The following is a 23,456-nucleotide window of genomic DNA, read 5'->3' as shown; positions in this document are numbered from 1 at the left end:
GTAACAAAAACTGGATCTTTTCAGTAGTCATCACCTGGTAAACTAACCTCAGTGTAATGACATGTTTGTGTGTATTATGTCCTGAACAAAAATGTGATAGTACTGAACTAGAAGGTTTCTCTTTTCCTATTTCTTTGCTTCATAGGAAAGCTGGTAACGGTAAAATATCTGCGACTAGATCGGTATCATCATCGTTTTCCCCAGGCTCTTACTTGTAACACTCCACTGAAGCCATCAAACAAACACATGAACTCTATGTCACATCTGCGTCTTCGGACAGGCACAACTAATTCTCAGGGAGGTTCCTGAGAAGACTTTCTACAACTGCTAGGACTGTTACTTGCAACAGGAATTTTCCTGTTTGGCTGCCGTCTTCCTTTTTTAGTGCTTTTTGTATGTAATACTTTAATGAATTAAATAAAAGTTTGAACGTTCCAGAAATCTTGTTTCCAAAGGGACTTAGCAATGAGGCAGTAATACTGAGCTGACAAAAAAAAAAAGAAAAAAAGAAAAAAACACTCGCTTCAGGAAGTTTCCGGGGCTATAGTAAACCAATGCATTTAAGTTTTGCATGAGGAATACCGAACTCATTATACATTTGCAGATGTGGTGACTGTATTTTTGCACCAAGAAGTGTTTTTGATAATACAAAAGCATGGAGAAAAGAAGACACTTCCTGTATTTCCATAGTTTCCTGTGATATAAACTTGTGGGTATTTTGTAACAACCAACCTACAGTTCCTGATGGTGAATAAGTTAAAAAATACTTTTCAGTCAATATTAGTTTTTTGTTGCTGTATAAAAATCTTTTTCTGCAGCTAGGGTATGGGGAAAGTTAATCTGGCATTAGTGGTTGCATATAAGTGAGGGAAAATGAACTGAATGCGGATGTACTAGGTTTTGTATATAAATGTAAATGCTGGTGGTGGCAAAAATGGTTGTGTTCTGTGAGGATGTCTGCAATTGAAGCAGTGAATAAGCTTCCTATTTTATTCAAAACCTAATGTTTTATATGGTTTTGGCTGTACCATGGCAAGAGGCCAAATACCTTAAAGTGTTAGATACAGGTTAAATATCTTTTATAGGTTTTATATTAAAATACCTGACTGATTTTGTGTGAAAGGTCTGATACCAATTGTAATGAATTCAAAATTGTGAGCAATAAAGAAGCAATTGGCAGATACTGGAAAAATATTTTGTGAAAAGCTGTATTTATTATTGCAAATGCCAGGGCTGTGACAAAATACCATTGGGATTAAGTGATTTTTCGCAATACATTATAACTTGTTCTAATGAACCAGTTACCTGTTAAAAGTTTGAAAGGTACATACTTCCTTGCAACAATTTTGCTGATGTGAACTAGAAGTACAGCTGACAGTAAATATTGTGATTCCAAGCTCGTAAATTCACTAAGGTTTACCTAGAAGTACAAAATTGTTGCTGAGAAGCTTAGTTGCAAATCTAAGATTATTGGCTTTACTAATCCCCACTTCTACAACAATTGTATCTAATTATCCAGCGGAGTATCCTGTAGGAGGTGAGACTGGAAGCACACCAGTCCCACAGATTTTACTGAAACTCACTTTATTTTGTAGATAGGATGGATTTGCAGCATGAACTTGCACAAATAATGCACGTTTTTCTTATGGTTAAGTAAACATGATGCACACTATTCTGCAACAGAAAATCCTATTGTGCCTTACCTTTGTGCTTTTGTGGGCACCATGTTTATTATTGGAGAGTTTGTTAACCGAAAAATTTTAAATCCTCAGTTTTATGTCTCAGATGCTAATGAATGAGTATATATAATATATAATCAGCCATGCAGAATTCTACTTACCAAGGACAAGTACATATTTTTGATGGGTAAGTAGATTGTGCCAGGTCTGGTAGATTTTGATGAGTTTTACTATATACATATATGTATATGTATAATATACATGTATATGTATTATATATATGTATATAAACTAATTTCATTGTATTTGATGTGCATCATAGTGATTCGTTAACCTGACCTTAGTGACACCCCATCTTGTGACCTGTTGCAAGAGTGAATGTAAAAATAGTTGTGGCATTTTAAAAGGTCGCCTTGATGCAAATGCATCTATCTTGCTTCTAAAATATATTTCTTGTAAACACTGTACATTTTATTATTGTAATATGTACTATTATGTAGCTTATTTTACCTTAAACTGTTAAGTTGACCAATATCCCTTCCTGCAAGACAGATGGGAATGTGTATAATACCTGGACATTTGAGGAAAAATGAGATGTTTGTTGTAATTTGTCACCCTGTCCTGTAAAAACAAACAAAAAAAAAACCAAACCAAACTCGAATTAAAGGTTTATTAGGGGTTTTTATCTGTGTCTCACCTAGATATTTGGATGTCTGTTTGACTCGAGTACTTTTTTCAGCTGGGAGATGAGGAGGGAGATTAATATCTAGCTTTTAATATTTGTTTGGAGTTGAAGCTGAGCTTCACTTAATTGTCATCTACAGAGGGCGGGCAGAGGCACTACCTTGGTTTCTAAGTACAGGGGAGGCCACGTTACAGACCTGTTAGACAGAGGTGAAGAGTCTTCGCTTATTTCTTGTATTTTGAGATAAAGTCCTTGAAGGGAGGCTGTTAGATTAACAGAAACCATAGGCTTTTTTTTTCCCTGTCATTACATTTCTACTATGCTGTTTTAAAATTGTTCTAGTACCGATTTGATTGAAAGATGGGGGGTAGGAGGGCCACAGAAGGGGGTGTTAAGTGCATTATTTACAGGCATTTGCCCAGCTCTGCCCTGTGGCGGGGGAGGGGGAGGAGGGAGAAGGTCGCTGTCATTCCGTTTCCCCCCCGTTTCTGTGCAGACCAGCACGGTGGGCACTGAGAGCTCTCTCATTTTCGCTGCCTGCGATAAAGGTCTGTCAGTCGCTCGGCTTCTGGCCGCCAGCGGAGGCCGCGGGCCGCTCCGGCCGGCGCCGCTCAGGTGGGTCGGGGCCGCGGCGGGCCGGCGCCCGGGCAGAGGGGGAGCGGGGCGGCGGACCCTGCTCGCCCCCGCCGTCCCTCGGAGCAGCAGCAGCACTGTTTTTAGTAAGGCGGAAAGCCGCTCCGTTGGCCTTGCCGAAGGGAAGAACGGCGACCTCCGGGCGCGCTGTAGCGGCAGGACGGCGTCCCTGCCTTCCCCTCAGGCCGCCCCCCTGCAACGGCGCCGGGGGCGGCCGCCTCCCCCCCGGGCCGGGCCGCGCCGGCCGGGTGCCTCCCCAGCTCTATGTTCATATTTGGCGTTGGCCGCCGGTGCCCAGGAATTTCCCGTCATGCTCCCCGGGCGGCGGGCCCGTCACTGCGATCCCGGGGGGCGGGGGGGGCCGGGGCCGCCCGCTCGCTCCCTCGGGCCTCTCCTCATGCGCGCTGCGCCGCCGCCGCCGCTACTCTCCGCGCTCTGCCTGGCGCTGGCGGCCGCCGCAGGAGCCGCAGGTAGGAGCCGCGCCGCCGCGGCGGGCAGCCGGCCCTCCGCCTCCCCGCCGGCCCCCCGCCACCGCCGCGGGGAGGGCGGGCCGGGGGCTGCGGCGGGGGCGAGGGGAGGAGCGGCCCCGGCGGCGCGGGGGGCCGGGCCGCACCTGCCGGGGCTGCGGCGGAGGGTGGCGGGTTGGCCGCCAGGCTAGGAGCGGGTCCCCGCTGAGGAGGGAGACCCCCCCGGGCCCCGCTGGCGGCGGAAAGCGGGGGGCTGGAGTCGGTGCTCGCGTCGAGCCCCGTTTCAGGGAGCGAGCCCCTGGCAGGGTTTGCCCGCCCTCCCTCCGTCCCTCCCTGACGGCCGGGCCGGGCCGGGCCGGGCCGTCCCTGTGGCCGCCGCAGCGCCAGAACCCCCGGGCACGGCGCGCAGCCCCCGGGCCCCAGGTGTCCCCTGCTGTAGCTGCCGCTTCCGACTCAGAAACGAGGTAAATAGTTTCTGGGGTGAAGAGCGAAATAGTTGGCTTGGTGAAGCAGCGCTTCACCGAGTGGGTAATTAGTTCAGTTGTGCTGCGGTCGCCTGCGCGGTAAATTGTGCTTCGTTGGTCAAAAAAGGAGCTGAAACTTCATATAGGCTTTCAGAAGGTGGTCGTGTTTTTGTGAGGGAGCTCAGCGTGCCCGCTCGCTGGGTGTGCTTTTTGTTTCGCTGCTGACAAATATAGTCGATGCAAAGAATGTAATTTATTTCTTACTGACCCTTTTCCAAGTGAGTGTGGCTGTACTTGGTGCATCTTAATATTCCTGGAAATGGAAACGAGACTCAATTAAGCTTCCTGTAATATTTGACTAAGTTGCTATAAATGTACGGTTTTCTGCTTAAGCTGAAGTTCCAGTCATCATCCCCTAGCATAAGGACTGTCTGAAGGCACAGTGATCTTAAACAGGGGTAACCGTACATTAAAAACACTAAATCTAGTGATGGATATCTGCAGATAAGGCTAGATGCCTGCTGTTACCTAGTGCTAAATGTCAGATCTCTGTTAAGAGTCCTGACCTTAAACACAGCTTTTAGGAAAGTTCAGAGCCTTACATTATGTATGTAATGCTTTTAGTTCTTCTTCTTCTAAGCCTTCCGTTGTTACTATTAGAATGGTTCCGAAACCGTGCTCCCTTGAAAGACAGATGTCAGGATGGGATGGCTGCAATGGGCAGATACTTCGCCTCACCGATACGGCTTGTTCCTGGCAAACAGTCAGTGAAGGGAAGAGCCAGCTCTGCTCCCGCTGTGGCACAGTGCCGTTCAACTGAACGCAGCGTTTAATGCTGAGAGTTGGTCCTGTTTATGTTCTGAATTGACACAAGTGCTCGCCGTCTTATTTGCTGATGATTCCCAACTTTTTATTGCGCTGCTGCATGCTTTTGCGGTTCGTCATGATTCCTTGTCTGCCAAATTTGGTTGGTAACAGTGCCCTTTAAGTCTGATTCTGGAAGTAGTTTCCATGTGGCTTGTCGTCTTAATCAGACATTTGCTCATAGTTTCTAAAAGAATCGCCTGCCTTGCTGCAGACAGGGCTTATTTTAGAACTAATCTTATTTCTTAATTGTCTTTTAAAATTTATGTAGGAAATTAAATACGGTGAATAGCTTAACCAGAGTTACTAAATAATCCTGGAATTCAGAGGTGAAAGAAGATCCCTTTTTTAAAATAAATTTCTGCATTGATTTCTCAAAACCGCTGAAGTTAGTGGCGTTAAGCCATATATAGTTCAGTCTAGAATGTGGTTGGTTGGTCTTTTTCCTTCTGACGTTCCTTGGATCTTTGTAATACACGTTTGAAAAGACTTTTTGGGAGGAAAAAAGAATTCTGTTTTTCCCCGAAAAGCATAATCTTTAAAAATAGTGCCTTTGTATATGGGATAATGTTTCTATATTCGGTAGCAAAGCCATATAAAGCAGTTGATCCTAGACAAAAATAAAATCTTTTGACTGAATGACCTTGCTTATTTTTCACATTCGTGGTGGTTGTACGCTCTCATGGGGGTTTGGTTAATACAGATTTCTATGTTTGTACGTACCGTAAGAATTCCTTGCTGCTGTTGGATAAGGGAGGTTTGCGCGAAGAAGATATTTGGTCCTTTGCCCTGATATTTATGAAGATGTGGGAGGATCTTGTTTACCTGCTGGTGTTTTGTCAGCTCTGTAAGATGATACGTGTTTCTGTATCACTGGAGATCCAGCCTATTTATTACAATAGAAATGCTAGAAAAGAAAATTTCCCTTGTAGGTGGATTGTTAAAGGTTCCCTTGTTGTTTATTTTAAAAGATGGGGGAATAGGAGGGTGAAGGGGGAGAAAAGAGATCGCTCCGTTAAGGATTTAATCTTCTCAGCCAGAAGGTTAAGAAGTCTGCCTGTCTGCATCTGACTGGCATCGCTACAAGCCGGTGATGCAGTAAAGCCGTCCAATTTTGAGGTAGCTCTGTTGAACTGCATAATTCAAGTGAGTGTATCCTCATTGCAGAGCAACTCTTAAGCTACGTGCAACGTTGTATTAGTCAGAGGTCGGGAATATGACCCTCTTTCCCCCTTGCTATTCTTTTTCTTTTTTCATTAAAAGCTGCTGCTTTCAGCAGCACCCAGGCTGCGAACTTAAGCTGTGGAGGCTTTAGCTGATGGGAAGGTGGGATAAACTATCAGCCTAATTATAGCTTGGTCTAGCCATGGTTTGTTTAAGGGTTCCTTTAGCCAAAAGACCCCAGAAAAATGGGCCCTCAGGTTCTTGGTGTATTTCTGATGGTGTGTTTAGGGATTACTGTAGAATAAGGTTGGGTATGGATTTACCTTTCCCTGAGTATCTCTGAAGTTGGTATGCTTGTTTTGGCACAGACTCCAAGGCTGGATGGAAATAGGGTGTTTCTTGCTTGGAATAATTGTGTCCAAACATGGAGTTGTTTAGAGGCTGCTTTCTCTACACAAGCCAAAGGTCTTTAAAACATAACGACAACAAGCCTGCCACTTTGGGGGTGATTTTTTTTTTTTTAGTGTCTCATAGAGTGGCCTCAGGTTAACTTTCCCTTCCCTCACTCTTGGTGCTTCTGTAGGATTGTAATACTTTGCTTCAGAAGGATCTTAGGTTCTCAGTAAACTATTAATATGTACTAGCCAAAAAAAAGGAAACAAAAAAGCAAGGCACTAGAGATTTAAGTCCTCCTCCATGGAAATTTGTGAATGTGTAACCAACTAGCAGTGTTTTAAAAGTAATTTCCAAACAACCAACCACTTAAGAAAAGGAAGGGAGCGCATATTGCATCATGAACTTCTACCAGAAGATGAAGAATGTCATTCTGGGTTTTAACAGGGATTTTTGTGTCCTTAATCTGTGAAGATGGTGGTGGTTGTTCTGTTTTGTCTGGAAATAGGGTAGAAGAATTCTTTGGGAGCCCCTTTTATGGTGAGGTAATTGGAAGTTATAATTTATCTGCTTAGCTTCAGCCTTCTGGTTCTCATTTAGCAACCTCAATTCCAATAGCATTATCTGAAAACCACACAATCTAGCAACTGGAACTTGGAATAAAGAGGCTTTCCTCAGTAAGGACTTTAAGACCTGAGGAATTGAACGATACTGGCCTCAAACAGGCAAGAACAATGCTTAGATTTATAAGGTGCTAACACAGTTTCGCTGTCTTCACAGGCTTAAGTTGTAGTTTAGCATTGTTTTGTAATATGATTAATAGCATAAGTACTTCTTTGTTTAGGCTGAGCAGTGGAAATGATCTTTCTAGTAAGTTTTGCATTTAAACATGATTCAGCTTTTGAAGTTGTGAGGACAGGACTTCTGCAGAGCTCCCCAGTTCACTCTTGCCTTCAGTAGCACTTGAACGTTGGGATTAATGATTTCTTTGAAATGTAGGCAGCAGCTTAGCAAAACATATATAGTGTGCTAACACACTGCTTTGTTGGGAAATGTTACCACATCCAAGAAATCTGAAGAGTAATGTTGTGAGTGGCATTTGGAAGTATTTCCCCAGGGGTCTCTTTAACTCTGTGTTCTTCCAAACAGGGACAACGCCTTTGCGTTTCACCTGATGGAAAACAAACAAATCCCTGCTACCGGGGAATAACAATAGCACAGCACTGATGGAAAGTAGCTGCCAAATGCCACCGCTTTCACTCCGACTGCACAATGAAAATGGAAAAAACCCCAAAATCAACACAAGAAACCTTAGCAGCTTCCTGGGGAAGCGATCTGTGCCAGTCATTGCCAAAAGAAAACAGCCCAGGAAGTGTTTGGTCTGGCTGAGGGATTGCCCTGTTCTTGTTCCTGTCTGTTCCCTGGTGTATGGTTCTTGGGGAAATCCGCAGGCGAGGCTGTGCCTCCAGCTGTACGCACGGAGAGCGTAGGTGATTTAAACCACCCTGAGGACCTGTGCGGTGGGGTTGGCTGGGGTGAGAGCTGCATGGACGTCCCTTTCAGTTCATGCAGCAGGTGTGTGACAGCATGGTGAGTCTGGCCTTGGTTTTCCTGCAGCTGGTTCAACAGCAAGCGTTGGTTTGATGTGAAGTTACTGCACTTGCTCAAATCGGCTAAGAAAAATGGTTAACTTTGTACAAGCAGGCTTTGCCACCGGGGTCAAGTTGTCACCATCCTGCTGCTGGGAGGAAGCTTGGTATTAAACATAAAACCAATGCACATTCCTCCCTGTGTGTCCTGATGACGAGCAGTCATGACTTAAACCCAGTTCAAGTCCAATTTGTACTAGTGAGTGATCCAGCAGCGCACCGATTCACTGATAAGGAAAAACATTTTCACTGTGAGGGTGGCAGAGCACTGGAACAGGCTGCCCGGAGAGGTTGTGGAGTCTCCTTCTCTGGAGACGTTCAAAACCCGCCTGGACGCATTCCTGTGTGACCTGCTCTAGGTGGTCCTGCTCTGGCAGGGGGGCTGGACTAGATGATCTTTCGAGGTCCCTTCCAACCCCTAACGTGCTGTGATTCTGTGATTCATGGTGCTGAAACCAAGGCTTGCAGATCAGATTGGTTAAGCTTCTGCTCCTTCACACCAGTGGGACTGTCAGTAGCCATAGCATGAGTCTAAGGGAGAGAAGGGAGCAGGACAGGAACAGATGCGTTGGCTGCCAGCTCAGGGACAGGTGGAAGAATTGAGGTGAATCAGCCAACTGTGTGAAGTTAAAGCCCTGAGGTGCAAATCCAGAAACTCCACAAATAAAGTGATTTGGGTTTTCTGTAGCTTTATCATCTCTGCTTTCCAATGGCTGCAGAGAAGGAAAATCAGCACTGTTTGTCAAAGCCTTAGTATTTAACTGCTTGCTGAGGGAACTCTACTTTTAGGCTGTAACCTCATTTTTTCCTATTTTTTTTTTCAGGATGAAAGTCAGTGTTTCATTAGGTCCTTTGTATATACAGTGGAAAAATACTCTGTGCTGGCAGTATACCTTTTAACATCTCTTTTCATAAGAGAAACCAAATTGTCTGGGTACATACTTGTTCCGTGTGCTCTTGCTTTTACTTAAAAGCCAGCACACATAAGGGGCAAGATCTCCACTGTCTTGTGTTGCAGATTAGTGGCTCATTCGGGGAGGGACCCACTGGATGCTGCAGCTTTGTAATCTCCTGCAGAACCTGGCATCCCTCATCCAAAACCGCACAGCAGCTTTGCTACTTGCCTCTGAACTTGAGAGAGGTGGCTGGATTGTATCAGCCTGTTCCAGCTCTGGTTGTTGAGCTCTGCTGGGAAGGGTTACAACAGATACTTTGCAAGACCCTGAGACTCTGCCAGTGAAGTCCTTTAAAATGTGAAACACAGTAGCTGTCTGGGGGAAAACAAGCCTCTTTTGTTGCTCTGTTACATATGAATTACAGAGTAGTACATTTTTATCTAATGACAGTGGAAGAACCGAGTGATGTAATGCTATTTAAGACAAGATGCAGGTTTTCAGAGCATTATCCCATCTCAACAGTCACTCTTGTAGACTAAACAAACCAAGTTCTTAAAAATTTTTTGCAAGGATTTGGTTTTCTGAACCACTGGGGTTTTTTTGTTTGGGGTTTTGTTTTGGGTTTTTTTGTTTGTTTGTTTTAATTTCTCGTCTGAACTTTCCTGAATTGTCTGTGTCCTATGCCCCAAACTGGCAGGGTGTTTCAGCTGATACCTCACTGCTGCTGAGGAGAGCAGATTTCCCCCCAGCCCTGCTATTATGTATCATGCTTCTCTTTTTAATAAACTCCAGATTGTCATTTGCCTCTTTTTTTTTTTTTTTTTTTTTTTTTAATAGTTTCACACTGTTGGCTCTATTTATTGTCACTGTAACCTTGACATCCTTTTCTGCAGTACTGCTGCTGGTGTGGTATTCTTTGGTTTTCTGCATTTCAGGATTTCTTTTACAGTCCAAATGTGGTTCTTTGTACTTGGCTGTACTGAATTTCATCTTACGGATTTTTAACCGATTTATTAAGACCGTGCTGAGTTCTGCTTAGCTCTTTAGAGTGCATCTTACTCCTTGTGCATTGGTGTCTCTGCTGTTTTGACCCTAGTCAATAGGAGACGTGCTGAACAAGTTCTTCTAAGCAGCTCTGCACCCATGTTGCAGCCCCATGATCCAGAAGGAGGATGCTTTTCCAGTTTGCTCTGTCAAAAAGTATTTTATGTTTGAGATCTGTTAGATTTACTGCTTTCCTCCTGCCTGTAGAGAAGAAGGAAAGAAGGAAAGTACGTTGGTTGATGGGGTTAGATTTTGGCAAGTGCATGTTGGTGTCTTACTGCTTTCTAATTTTCAGTTGCCTGTTTATGGTTTGTTTAGTAATTTGTTTCAGAAGCTTTCTGAGTGTCGAAGGTGGTCTTCTGGCCATGTAGTTCACCAGTCGCTCTTTACTCCCTTTTTAAAAATGGACATTGTCAGCTTACTTATGAGCTTTTGGAAAGGCAAAAGCCTTCCAAGAATCCTCCAAGGTGCTTGCTCTTTTCTGAAGGATTGCCCCAGCTTGTTTCCCAAACACTGTAGGATAAATTTCCTAACTTGTCAGAGGAGGAAGAGCAACCTCAGGCAAAGGTTGCAGACACACGAGATAGCTCCATTGTCTGGGAATATACTGATTCAACATCAGTGTGCCTGATTTCTGATAATCAGTCTCGTATTTATCCAGATAAAGTGCCTGAAGTGAGTTCCTAAGAGTGAGAGGGAAAGCTTGGTAGATTTTGATAAAGCACTCTCAAAACCAATGCAGCTTCAGCAGCTTCACTGATGAGCTTGTTCATTACAGATCCAAGTGCTCCACTGGTAACTCATGTGCAGAGGAAGGTCTGTGCAACAGATTTCAATGGTCTGACATTAGTCACTGCAAGTACTTCAGATGGTCACCACTCTTGTTTCTTAAAAAAAAAAATCCCTCGAATACACTGCCATGGAAGGTCACCTGGGAAGTCAGCCTGTTTCCAGCCTGACAATCTGGTGTGTGTGTTGCTTTTTTCGTCCTGTCTGGACATGTTCCTGTGTGACCTGCTCTAGGAGAGCCTGCTTTGTCAGAAGAGTTGGACCAGATGATCTCCAGAGGTCCCTTCCAATTCCTGCCATTCTGTGATTCTGTGATTCTTTCTATTGGGTCACAAATAGCAAAATTTGCAGATCATAGCTTATGGTTTATTATTTTTTTTACTTGTTTTGCCCAGCAACTACATAAATTTTCCAAACATCTAGGTAAGTTCTGTCTGTGAATATCTGTTTAAGTACACATATCAATGTAAGAGAATGAGAATCCTTCTGTACATACATACCAACGCTGTAAAAATAACACAGCCAACAAATATATCAGAATTCTAAGCAGTAATTGTTGTTTCTGAAAGCCTTAAGGCAGATACAGAGCTGGTAAATCCTTTGTCGGTTTTGATAAGGGCTGCTGGAGGCTTGCATGCTCAGCACTGAGATGTGCTGAAGTGAACCGTGGGAGGAGAAGGGTCCTGTGCTGGGGCTGAGGCATTTCTAATGTGTCAGTGAAAGTGGTGTGAAATGTCAGGACCCAGAGGGGAAAGAGGGACTCCCAATGTTTTAGGTGTAGGATTTCGTTTTTTGGAGCATGAGTGCAAGTAGGACAGAAACAAACTGCATTTTGGGGCAAGGCTTAATAAAGTTCCTGACAGCACGCTTCGGCAGGAGGGGGCTGCCTGTGGGTGCCTGCTGCTGCCTCTGCTGAAGGAAGTGGAACAGATGTCACTTGTAAGAATAGATTGCGCAAAGAAAACATCCAAATTTATCTTAGAATATTGATCCAGATGGGAAGCTGAACTACGAAGCCTTGAAACTAGCAAAAGGCTGAGGGAAGAGGAGAACGAACTTGGTGGCTGCATTGTTGCCCCTGTGACCCTCCAAACGAGAGGAGCTGAACTGAGCAGTGAGCCTGCCCGGTGAGCCAGGGCAGCCCCGGCCTCTGCGTCCCGGGGGGAGCTCCGTGCGGGGCTGCTGCCAGCCCCGGTGCCAGGAGGCAGGCGGCATCACCCCTGCCCGCAGGTGGCTCACGGCCGAGGCCACGGGAGCTGACCCTGGAGATACCTCCAGTATTAGCCCTGTCGTATGCTCGCTCTGAGAGCAGGAGGAAGTATTTTATGTTTTGGGTTTGTTTTGTTTTTCTTTTTTCTTTCCTAAAGGTAAGTACTTTTCGCTGTGCAGAAAGGCTTTGCAAGGCTACTGTTGGCTGCAAGTCCAGCTGGTGGGTATAGGATGACTATTTTTGTCTTTTGAGTGCATTTAGGGTTGAGAAATGTGGATTGAAAAAAAACCCGTGATGTTTAATAAGTATTTTCAGTCAATTAAAAGACGTGGAAGAGACACGTTTGCATTCTGGATGCTTGAGAGAGAATTAAAGAGAAGGGAAATAATCAAAGCAGGTTTTAAAGTAATGTATTTAGCTAGAATTAATACTTCTTTTGTTCATTAATTGAAAAGTAGCTTTAGGATGCCTAGAGGTGCAGATGCTTGTGCTGCACATCCAGTATAAATATATTTAGCTAATTAAAAAGTAAACTACTATGTTTGTGCATTTTTAAACTGCACTGGAATGAAAATCGGAATTCAGCTCACACAGATTCCAAGTAACATTTTTCATTGAAAAAAAGTTTGTCTTTGGACTTTCTCTCTTGTAAGAAGGAAGAAGAGTCCTGAATAAATGTTTTTATCCCTGTAATTACTTAAGTACAGGTAGATGTATGTATAATCCTGGTTATTAAACAGTGGCAGAAAATTTCCTGTGACGTTATATATTTTTTGCTTATCAACGTAGTTAATGATAGCCTAAGCATGTGAAAATTTGTTTTAAGAAAATGGTGTCACAGAAATTTAAATAAATAAATGTCCACCTTGCGCAGTGGTTTATAATCAAATAATCTTTATATTTGAATCAAATCTATTGCTGTTAGGACATAAGTAGTGTTCTTTGCTCTCTAACTTTTCAGTCATTGACATTCATTATTATTTGATTGTACTGTAAGTTCAAAGAAGATTTAAAGTACAAAGATATATACTCTTTCCTTATTAGTGTCTTCTCACTGCTGTTCATAAAAATAAAAGTACATCTCTGACCAGGGAAGACTTACGAGTTACTGTTTTACTTGGTGGAATTTTATTTTGGTATGGATTAGCTGTTCTTTTATTTGGTTTGTTTTTTTTTTTCAATTGCATAAATGTTCTTTGGTTTTAGGATGGTTAATGTCGCTGTTACAGTGTGCGAGCCATTCTTTTATGCTTTTTTGTGCAGTATCAGAATTTCTTTGTGCTATTTTTTTTTAAACTATTTTTGGATGAAAGGCTGAGGTTTTCTTGTATATTCATAAGGCTGCTCTGCATACCATCATGACACAATCTGGGTGATCAAAGGTACATTTTTAAAGAGTGCTTTTATTCTGTTGACATATGCGTAGACTTTTGTGTGCTGAGGATGTTATTTGAAGGATGTTGCTTGAAGGATAACTCGGGAGACTGTGTAGTATCTAATTTTATGAAAGGGAGATGGCTCCTCTATGTGGTGATGAGCGGTATTGGTTTTTAGAGAAAGCCACGTAGAAAATTTCCATGTAAGGGAGACTGCTGGGGAGAGATTGGCAGCTATGATGTTTTTAAATCGAAATGCTTTTCTAGTAGCTGGGATGATAAAAAAGAAACAACCGACTTGGTCTGAAATGCGGTTATGCTAGCTAACAGATATAACTACATTTTATAAATCCTGTGCTTTACTTACAAGCTTTTTTACAAAATATGAGATGATACTCAGGTCTGGTTCACAGTCTGATCTAAAAATTGTATTTTCTTATGTAGTGAATTATAAAAATACGGGGAGGTAATCTAGCTTGAATGGTTTGTGCTGAAGAATTGAACGCCGAATGAAATGACGCAGGCTGATGTTTAGGTAGGATGTGGGTCTATATGTGTCTTTTGCACGAGAAGTTAATTTTTCTTTTAGGGTGCGTGGCATTTATAGGCACATTATGTGCCTATACACGCAGACAGATATTAGCACCAACCACTTTTTCAATTAAAAGTTTTAAATGTCTTTAAAATCTGCTGGTCATAGACTTACTGATTATTTTTGTTAATTTCCTATATACAGTGTAATAACCCCATGGCATCTGATCCTGCATTGCGGATGCTTTAGTTTGCTGCTGTGGCAGGGAGCATTGTTTCTTTGGGTTTTTTTTATTCCCTGAGACAGATTTTGCTCTGAGAGGCTCTTTAAATCGGAGGCCAAAACCACAGCTGAAATCACAACTGGTTTTAGCTCTGATGTGTTCAGGGACCTTGTCTCCTTCAGTGGACTAGTAAGTATCATTTCTACAGTGCCTCCTGAAACAGGGTCATCAAATTTAACTCATCAGTGATATTTCAGAATTCAGTTCCTCTGTGCAGCAGAAGTGGCAGCTTCCTTCACACCTGTGCTGTGCGGGACAGGAGCACACGCTCGGCAAACTACTGTCGGGAGGGTTTTCGCTCATCTCATTTTAGGAAAGAATGAGACAATGCTGTGTTCAAAGACTGTACTTTCTGATGTTTTAGGTTGGAAGTTGTGTTAAGTCATACCAGTTCTCAGCTGGGGCTTTCTGTTTGCTTCATTTTTATGAGGTAGTCTACTTAAGAGAAATGGCTCATATCACATACCTGTTGTGTATCATTACCCAGGCAAATAAGCTTTGTAAGCCAAGAAAGAAGTCTGCTGAGTTACGGAGCAGTGTGTAATATCATTTAAAAGAACTCCAATTCCAAATGATGTATTCGTTTAATCTTCAAAATTAGTCTTTTTATTTTCTTTGAGAAGTGAAAACTAGTAGGAAGTTCTTTCAGAAAAGCAGAATAGAAATTCCTGTTGAAGGGCTTCTGTTCACTGCTAAAAAAAGCGAGTTGTATTTTACCTTCTGGTAAATGATGCGTGGGATTTGTCCCGAGTTGAAAATAGGGAGAATAGAAAGCTTTTAGGTGTGCCATGTTGGTAAGCTTGACCAGGCAAATATTGGTGGAGAGGGAGAGCATACCTACTCAAATCGACCTGATAGTAAAAACAGGTATTATGTCTTTACTGCTAAGGTATCCCTTGGATAGCTCTATCCATAGCAGCAACCCAGACATTTTTAAACTTTGTTTTTGCTTTTAGTACTGAAAATGAATTCTTTATTGGTGAGCAATGCAAGAAGCTTTCGGGCTTGCCAGTAGGAATTGTTAAATTAAAAGGTTATTTCCAGAACACTTGTATCTCATCATCTGAGCACCAGAAGCAATTACATCTTTACCACTGTGCTGGAGAGGACTGCCTGGAATGGAAAAGATTAGATATTTTTCAAGATGTTGAAAGGATCGTGATTCTCAGAAAAGACCCATTTAAGAATAGTTTATGACCGTTGTAGTTATAAACTCACTGCCGTAAAAGGAATGTGCTGTGTGTTGGCAGGCTGCCAAGTCAGGGAAAATGAAAGTGCAGCTCAGCGCTATTTTAGTGCATCAGTTCTGGGAGGAGCAGGAGTGGATGGGGGGGAAATCCCAGTTGACTTATATTTACTCTCCTTTGAGAAGTATTGCCAGTCGTAACTATTGGGAAACAATCTGCAAATGACAGATGGGTGAGCACTCAAGGCTCAGAGACTCGCTGGTTTCTGCCCCTAGCCAAGGACCCTCTTTCGTCCGAGGCTGGGGGACTCCTTGCTTGTCCAGTCTCTTCCTCTCCTTGGGGTCTCTCTGCTTTTTCTTGTCTCTCTGCAGTTCCACTTTTCTCTTCCCGTTTCATCCGTTGCCCACAAGGCTTGCAGTGTCTTGTCTCTACAGTAATGAAATCTCCTTCCATTTTATACCCCTCCCTAAAGACCAAGCACAAGTCCCTTGAGCAAGGACCCTCTTAACTTTTGTATTACTCAAAGAAGAATTAATTAACTGCCTCCTCCCCTTGTACTCGGTGTGGCACGGATGTCCTCTTCATCCCCACTGTGCAAGGCCATGTCCTTTGGCTGTTCACAGGGGACCAGTACCACTGCCCTGCTGCGTGCAAATGGCAGGTAGTAAAATAAGGAGAATTGAGCCTTGCAGTTCTCTTCTCCGTGGGAGCAGTTGCAGAACAGGGAGGCATTAGTGTGCGTTTCCCCTTCTCGCTTTTCGGGAGGGTACAACCTTCAAAAACTCCCTTTGTTTTGATTATCCTTTCACATCTCAGGCCGTATTAATTTGGTCCCTGGACACACCTCTGGGCTTTAGTTACACCAGCACACCAGCCTCTTTGTTGCCAAACTGGTTTTTCACTAGCTGGAGAGGGGAAGCAATGCAGCAGCCAGTTCAGCATACAAAAAGGGGGATTCCTGTAGAGGATTGTGAGGTTCCCATCTTTGTCAGCTGATGCTAGAGAGAATGTTAGCTCAATTTGGAATTAAATGAAATTAAATATAGCTCTTTGCTCTCTGCTCAGGTGTAGTGTTTTTCTTTAAATAATTTTTCTATTCTGGATAACGATTCTAATATAACTTCAAACTCACAGACATGTGGAGCCCTACCTCCTTACTTAGCATATTTTTTTTCTCAACAATTGAAATCAGTGAAATTATCCTGAATTTTGTGCAAAGGTTTCAGAATCTAGTTTATTTTCCAAGATTTTAATGGTTATTTTATTGTAAAGATAATGGGTTTAGCCTGCACAGTAATCTAAAATCTGTTGTGGGAATCTCATCTCTCTTAGGTAAGGGAGCAGAGTCTGGGTAATAAAGCTCAGACTAAAGGCTGCACTCCTAAAAAAATCTCTGATTCACCTCAGTGGGAAACTTACACGCAGCCTAAGGACGGAATATGGCGGTGGTTAGTCCCTAAGGCTTTGCTTGTGACTGTGTATCACAGAGTGGGACTCGGAGTGAGCAGGTGAGAATATACGTTCCTGCTGTAGGGAGAGCAGCGCTTCCATGCTGCCTGATCCTTCCTCATCTTCTTTTCCTTCTTTCTTCTATTTCTTTGTCTGATCTCAACCTTCAGACTTTTCTTCTTCCTCCCCCCCTACTCCAGCTGTTAAAATGATGAATATAGAAGATACTGCTACTGAAGCTTCCCAGCTAGAATATGGAAAAGATACATCAGTAACATTAATAGACTGGGCCATATTACCCCATTTCACGGGAGAAAGAGGGCTGGCCTGTGGGTACCGTGAGGAAGCCGTGGGGCTGAGGAGAGCCTCCTGCACCCCTCGATCTTCGCAGCCACGGTGCGTGCCCAGGCAGGCATGTGCCCACGTCCAGCCCTGCTGGCTCTGCAGGTGCGGGGACAGCCGCTGTAGTTTGCATTGTGGAACACGGAATGTACTCCTCAGTTAAGGACTTTTCTGTTTCTTCCGCAAATGATCATGCCTGTAAGTAAGGGCCATTAAAACATCTCTAGCTGGATCTGACAGTATCCTAAAGTGCATGTTAGCCACACTGGTATTTGAAAAGCTCTTACATGTTAGACTGCGTTCTGTCTAAGTTTCTATGATAAATACACTCAGTTGCTGCAGGAAGGGTTTAAGAACAAAATCCAGCATAAAAGATTGTCTAAAATTCAAGAAAGCAAAAAGCTTTTGAACTTCACTGTTAGGCTCCTGTCTAATGGTAGTACTAACTTCAAGTTTAAAGTTTGATGTTTCCTGGTTTTCCACTCAACTATTATGAGGTATGGCAGTAATTACCTCTTTTTATCAGGGCACGATGTAAACTTCCTAAAGTAGACTGGATTGCCACTCGGTTTGCACATTCCAGCACAAACAGCTACAGAGAGCATGCTTTAATTGAAAGCGTTAAAAGTGAAGTGGGAATTCAGGTCTAATACTTCTGATTTCTGTGGCTGTAACTGAGAAGCTAGTATAGTATGACAGGGAAAAAAAGTACATGCAGACAAGCATGCAAGTTAAATGCTACAGTACTTTTGTAGACTTGCAAGGCTAACGCAATTAGTTTCTTTTATAATGTTTTATGCCTCTTCAACAAGCCTTTGAGAAGCCTATATTTATAATTATCTTTATGATGTTTTGCTGCATATTAATAATTAAAGTATTTTACTCTCATCAGACAGTGAGTTTTGCAAGGTATTTTAATAGCAAATCATGAACTTGTGAAGGCACCTGGTTTGTATTATCAATGGATGTACAAGCACATGAAAATCCAAAGCCTAAAATGTGTCTTTAAAGATGAATTTCCAAAGGTTTTGTCAATTACCTTTACAATTTTGTGCGGAATGCTTCAAATAGAGTACAATGCAGTGAAGCATGCAATTGTCTAAAAATAGAATTACAAAGCACAAACGGGAGAATTACAAAGCATATTCACAGAATGTGTGGGTTTTTTTGTGGGCTGAAGGCTGCCGCCTTGTTGTTCTCGCAGGCTGTTGGGAGGCCAGGACAGAAAGGGTGGTTAGCCCAGGTCCTGACATCTGTGTGTACGAGGAGAATACTTTGTGTGCTGCAAAGGGTGCTAGTTTCAGGGTCAGAGCTCTTCTTGGATCGGAAAGGAGAACTGGAACTCTTCCCTTCTCCTTTCTCTGATAAAAACCGGCAGTCCTCATCCCCCTGCTGAAAAGTTTTCCTGTGCTCCAGTCTGCTGCCACAGCTGGCAGCTTGGTGATGGTTATTGGATCAGACCCCACTAAACAGGGATCAGACCCCACTAAACGTCTCCTTATAAGCTATTAAACATTGCCTTCACTCCCACCTGAGCACGTGCCGTGACAAACCGAAGACATTTACCGCAAACAGTAAAGTCCCTAAAAACTACCAAGTGCGCTGCAGGGAGCAGGAGGGACCGCGGGCTTTGGCATTAGTAGAGAATGCGTTAAAAGAAAATGATGAGGGAGTAAATAACGGTTAGACACAGAAATCCGTGATATACTGAAATATTTGCTCATGTGGTTCTCTCTAGGGTGTGCTTCTTCCTGCGCTGCCTTGTGGTTGCTCTGTTCTGTCTGCTGAGTCTGTCTGGCAGCAGCTTTAGGTGAGCAAAAGCCAAATAGTAATTAAAAAAATTCCAAACGCTAAGGCTGGAATAAATATATATATTAAATATTCCGCTAAGCTTTATCAGTGAAACATTTGGTATAGTTTGATTTATGTCAAAATAAAGAGAACCTTTGCAAAACAACTGTTTGAACTTATTGCTGGACTGGAGAAACTTAACAAAATAAATATTGATTAAAATTAAACTGTTAAGTTGCGTATAGCAGACTCACAGGCCTTTACTGTCTTCTAACTTCTGGTTGTTTGGGTTTCTCCCGTGTGGCAATATTTTTGCTCTTTGCTTTTTCTAGTGACATAGAAATTCCTGACTCAAGAGCCTGGCTCTCTGGCCAGCGTGTACCTATCTCTAATTGTTTCCTGCCCTCCAAATGAGGCCAGAGACTTGGGGGAAATTGCAAAAAAAGTAGAAGCCTCACACTATTAAGGTCTCGTTATTGGGGCAAGAAAAGGAACAATTGTTCCCTTCAGAATTTGTGTTATTTTTTTTAAATTTACTTTTAAAGGGCTAAAAATACACATTTTTGTGTGAGGGCTGGGATTCTCATGTAATTTTAGGAATTCTGGACCTGAGTTATCAGGAAAAAGACTGAATATGGAAAAACTTAAACCAGTAGTGTTATCAGCTCCTGAGATCCTTGATGTTTCCCTTACAGCTCTTAAAAGCAAGGTGTGATTATATCAGAATTTAATCTTTCAAGTTGTCCCTCCCCCAAAGAAATGTCTCTAATTGCAGACAGGGGTTGAGAAAACATAACCTGAATATGTACAAAGTTCTTAATTTCCGAAGGACAAATTGTCAGACCCCCTATGTTACTTTTTAATAAGTCATGTTTATTCTGGGGCCAAATTTGTGATTTCTGAATGTTTGCAATTGACAATATAGACGCTCTTGCAAGCTGGCAGTACTTTAACATATATCGTTAGGGTATCAACATCCTGAAAGGAAGGCTTTTCTGGAGTTACCACATCTGTCGTCCTAGCAAAAGGCTCCTGAATCCCACCTAACGACATAGTTACTGCTATCTCTGTGTGATCTATATTTATAAGATTTACAAGCTATCTCTGAGTATAGCATCCATCTGATGAGAGCCAGACAGATGAAAGATCCATGCTGGCCCATTTAAAGAGCAAAGTGAAGTGAAGGGGCTCCAAGGGGTCTGGTGACACCACGGGACAACTGTGGAGGAGCCAGCGGTTTCCTGGGTGTTGCAGGCAGTGCAGCAAGCAGCACGTGTTTTAAAAAAACCCCAACCAAACCAACCCACCAAACAACAAAGATAAGAAGTGTTGTTTAAAGCATCCTGTCCTTCCCTGCGTTGCGAGTTTTGCTTTGACCTCTTCATGGAGCACCTGTCCCGCCAGAACAGTGGCACGTTGCAGTGCTGTCATACAGGCAGGGTGCGTGATGCGTCTGCGTGGTGGGAGTGCAACGCTGCAGTACTCGCCATGGCTCCAGCATGTGACAGCTGCCTTAGCATGCATTGTCCCCAGGCCACTCGGCCCCGGTGCTGGTGAGGTGGGGTGCTGTGCTGGCATGGCTCAGTCCCCTCGGGGCTGAGGCAAGTGCTTCCAGCACCAGTGTGGGGTCTTTGCTTAACCTGGAGAGGTCCGAGTGTGCACAGCACAGGAGTTTAAACCACCCGCGGAGGTATTTCCAGGGTGGTGTTTTCTTCCCATGTTTCTTGTCGTGCTCTGCCTGCTCTTGTTTAATAAATCTGAGACACAAACCCAGTTCCCAAACCAGTTGAAGGCTATGGCCAAGCTTGCATCCGCTGCAGAAATTGCAGAGGAAAGATCTTAACCTGCCCCAACAGCGTTACCGTCATTCTCCCTCAGCCTGTTCTCTGTACCTGTGGCACTGGCAGACAGGGCTGAAGCACCTCTCTACCAAATGTTAATTGTAACGAGTTTGACTTTGCTTTTCTCCTTACTGATTCTTTACAAGCAGTTCTTACGGTGGTCTATAAGCTTCCCCACAGCGGGGGCTTTGTTTGTGTGCGTACAGTACCTAGCACCAGGAGGTACTTGAAGCTACTGGGCATTGCTGTAACAGAGAGAGTAAATAAAAATAGCGATCAAAATGTCAGCAATAGAAGAATAAAATATGTTAACTGCAATAAAGTACTTCCATGAATGCTCAGTTATATTTTATTGGGCTTTCAGGACTTATATATCCTCTGAGTCTTTATGAATACTTGAGACTAAATAACATTTTGGTGAGCACTGAAATACTTGACATTTTCAAGAGGTCAGGATCTATTTTATAATCCTCGGGAATTTCAAATAATTTCCTTTAAACTGTTTACACTTCAGGGAGTTACGGCCCTGGCAGAGAGCAGGGAAGCGGTGTTGGTCTGGGAGGTTGATCCAGGACCACGGAGGAGCGTGTGGGTCTGTTGGGCTGAGGGACTGTACAAGGGGAAAGTGACATGACGTGGCCCTTCGCCTGTAGGCCGTGCTCGTCGGGTGCCCGTGTCAGACTGCGGTGGGGACCTTCATAAAGACGTGTGAGAGGTCACGTAGGCAGGGTCGGTAAAGGCCTCGCCGTGTGGGGATCTGTCAGCCCGTCGGCACGCTGACCTCCAAAATGGCTACCGGTACTGTGGGTCTGGAACAACCGCTCCAGAAGGTCACGCTGCCGAGGGTTTTGGCCGAGCCAGGCGCTCACGAAGCCCCGCGGGAACCACGGGCGGGCCGTGGCCCAGGTGTAACGGCGGCCGGGCGCACCGGGCGGCCGCCCAGCCGCCGCTTAACGGCGGAGGCCCGGCGGTGCCGGGTTGGGGCCGCCAGGCGGCGCCGCCGTGCGCGGGCGAGGCCGGTGCGGGCCGCCCGCCGGCGGGGGGCGCCCGGTGCCGCTGCTGGCGGAGCGGGGATTTGTTGGAGGCGGGGGGTGGCGCTTCCCGCCGGCGGGGCTCTGAGGGCCGGCGGGGGGGGGCGGTCCCGCCGGCGGGGCGGTGCGGCCTGCGCTGCCCGCCGCCAGGGGGTAGGGCGGCGGCGGGGGAGCTGCGAGCTCGTGGCGCGGCTGCGGGCAGGTCCCTGGCCCTTCGCACCGCTCACACGGCGTTCAGCAGCACAGGGACGTGTCGGTTTTAAGTCCGAGTTCAGGCATGTGACGTCAGGTTTCCGTCAGATGCACTACGGGTGCTGTGCGCTTGTTCTTGCGGGTGGGAGCGCCGTCGGCGCTCCCGGCCGGGGGGTGCCCGGGGCCGTCCCCGGCTCTGGGCCGCTGCCGGACCCCGCACCCTTGTGCTGCCGCAGGCGAAACAACGAGAGCACCTGGGGGGAGCCTGGGGGCCGTGCCCCGCCCCTCGGTGGCCACCCGGGGCCTGATCTCACTCCCACCAGAGCCCGTTACTGACTTCGGTGGGGTCTGGCTCAGGTCCCCGGTGTCGCATAATGTGAGGGGAGCTGCGGCTGGGAATGGCTGGGCCATGAGGCAGCTGCGCTCCCTCTTTCCCATCGCAGGGTAAATGAAACTGTTCGTATTCGTGCGTTAAATCCTTCTGAAATAAAACCTCGCGACTGCCATCTCTCCATTTGCTATATTTAAACTGGCCGGAAGATTGTTTAAATATATCTCGTGGACAGTTTACAATGCGAATGATTTCCTGCCTTCGAAAAGAGGTCGTGGTTTTAAGATATCTGGAAAGTTTATTGCAATGAAATGTCACGTTCCTCAAACAAGTCATCAAAAGAACAATTTTTAGCAATGACTGGTTTCCAGCGTTCACTGTTCAGTTGCGGAGTGTGATTTTGTCTTAAATAAAATAAATAGAAAAAGCCTGCATGTTTGATCTTCCCGGCATTCCTGGGTGTTCAGAGCAGGGTTCCTGCTATCTAGCTGAGGTCCTGAGTTTCTCCCTTAATACGTCTGCTCTTGTGACCCACGCAGGTTGCTACCCTGAGTTGCTCTCAGTTGGCTATCTAAAGTAGCCGTTGTGAATGCCCCCTATAAAAATGCTCCTTCCCTCTCACTTGGTAGCATGGAAAGTTGTTTTCACTGCATACTATGTAATAGATATAAAAATGTTGGGGGTGTGTGTCAGAAGTGGGCTAAACGTACTAAGAAAAGTGCATTTAGAATTGTGCTGCCATGTGGTGGTCTCATAAAACTGTAAGCATTGTTTTTTCTGTGAATGTATCTTGACATTTTTGATGTTTTAATTTGTTCTCATCTGTTTTTTTTCTTTTTTTTTTTTTTTTCTTTTTCTTCCCTACTCAGCTCTTGCCCCTGTTCTTTGCCTCTGGTTTTGTTGGTGAGGATATCACAGTGATGTCTGCATTCAACCTGCTGCATTTGGTGACAAAGAGCCAGCCAGTGGCCCTGCGAGCCTGTGGGCTTCCCTCAGGTTGAATGGGTGCTGCTTGTTGTGTCATGTGTAATGAAGGCCCTTTTAGGAATGGGTGTCTCTGCTGCAGGAAACGATGTGCTATGGGTTACTCTGGTTTATTTAAATTTTCCTTTGAACCAGAAGTTTGTTTGCCTTTTTTTTTTTTTTTTTTTGGTAAAAGTCACT

The 23,456-nt window shown here is 44.5% G+C and overlaps 2 protein-coding genes across 2 annotated transcripts in view; both read left to right on the top strand.

Moving 5' to 3' along the window:
- The window catches only part of LEMD3 (LEM domain containing 3), a 49,614-nt gene extending 47,235 nt beyond the window's left edge, over window positions 1-2,379 (top strand). Inside the window, exon 13 of the mRNA XM_086472153.1 lies at window positions 146-2,379. Coding sequence (XP_086328279.1) covers window positions 146-309 — 164 coding nt within the window. The 3' untranslated portion in view covers window positions 310-2,379. The remainder of the gene's footprint in view (window positions 1-145) is intronic.
- Window positions 2,380-3,261: 882 nt separating this feature from the next.
- MSRB3 (methionine sulfoxide reductase B3) overlaps window positions 3,262-23,456 on the top strand; it is an 86,385-nt gene continuing 66,190 nt past the window's right edge. The window contains exons 1-2 of the mRNA XM_086472144.1: window positions 3,262-3,467; window positions 23,162-23,288. Of these exons, the coding sequence (XP_086328270.1) occupies window positions 23,213-23,288 (76 nt within the window). The 5' untranslated portion in view covers window positions 3,262-3,467; window positions 23,162-23,212. The remainder of the gene's footprint in view (window positions 3,468-23,161; window positions 23,289-23,456) is intronic.

Source organism: Leptosomus discolor, chromosome 1 (assembly GCF_034619465.1).
Source record: "Leptosomus discolor isolate bLepDis1 chromosome 1, bLepDis1.hap2, whole genome shotgun sequence".
In the NCBI taxonomy this organism is placed as follows: Eukaryota; Metazoa; Chordata; class Aves; order Leptosomiformes; family Leptosomidae; genus Leptosomus; species Leptosomus discolor.
Note: the sequence above shows the minus strand (reverse complement) of the source record. Positions and strands in the feature narration are given on the sequence as shown.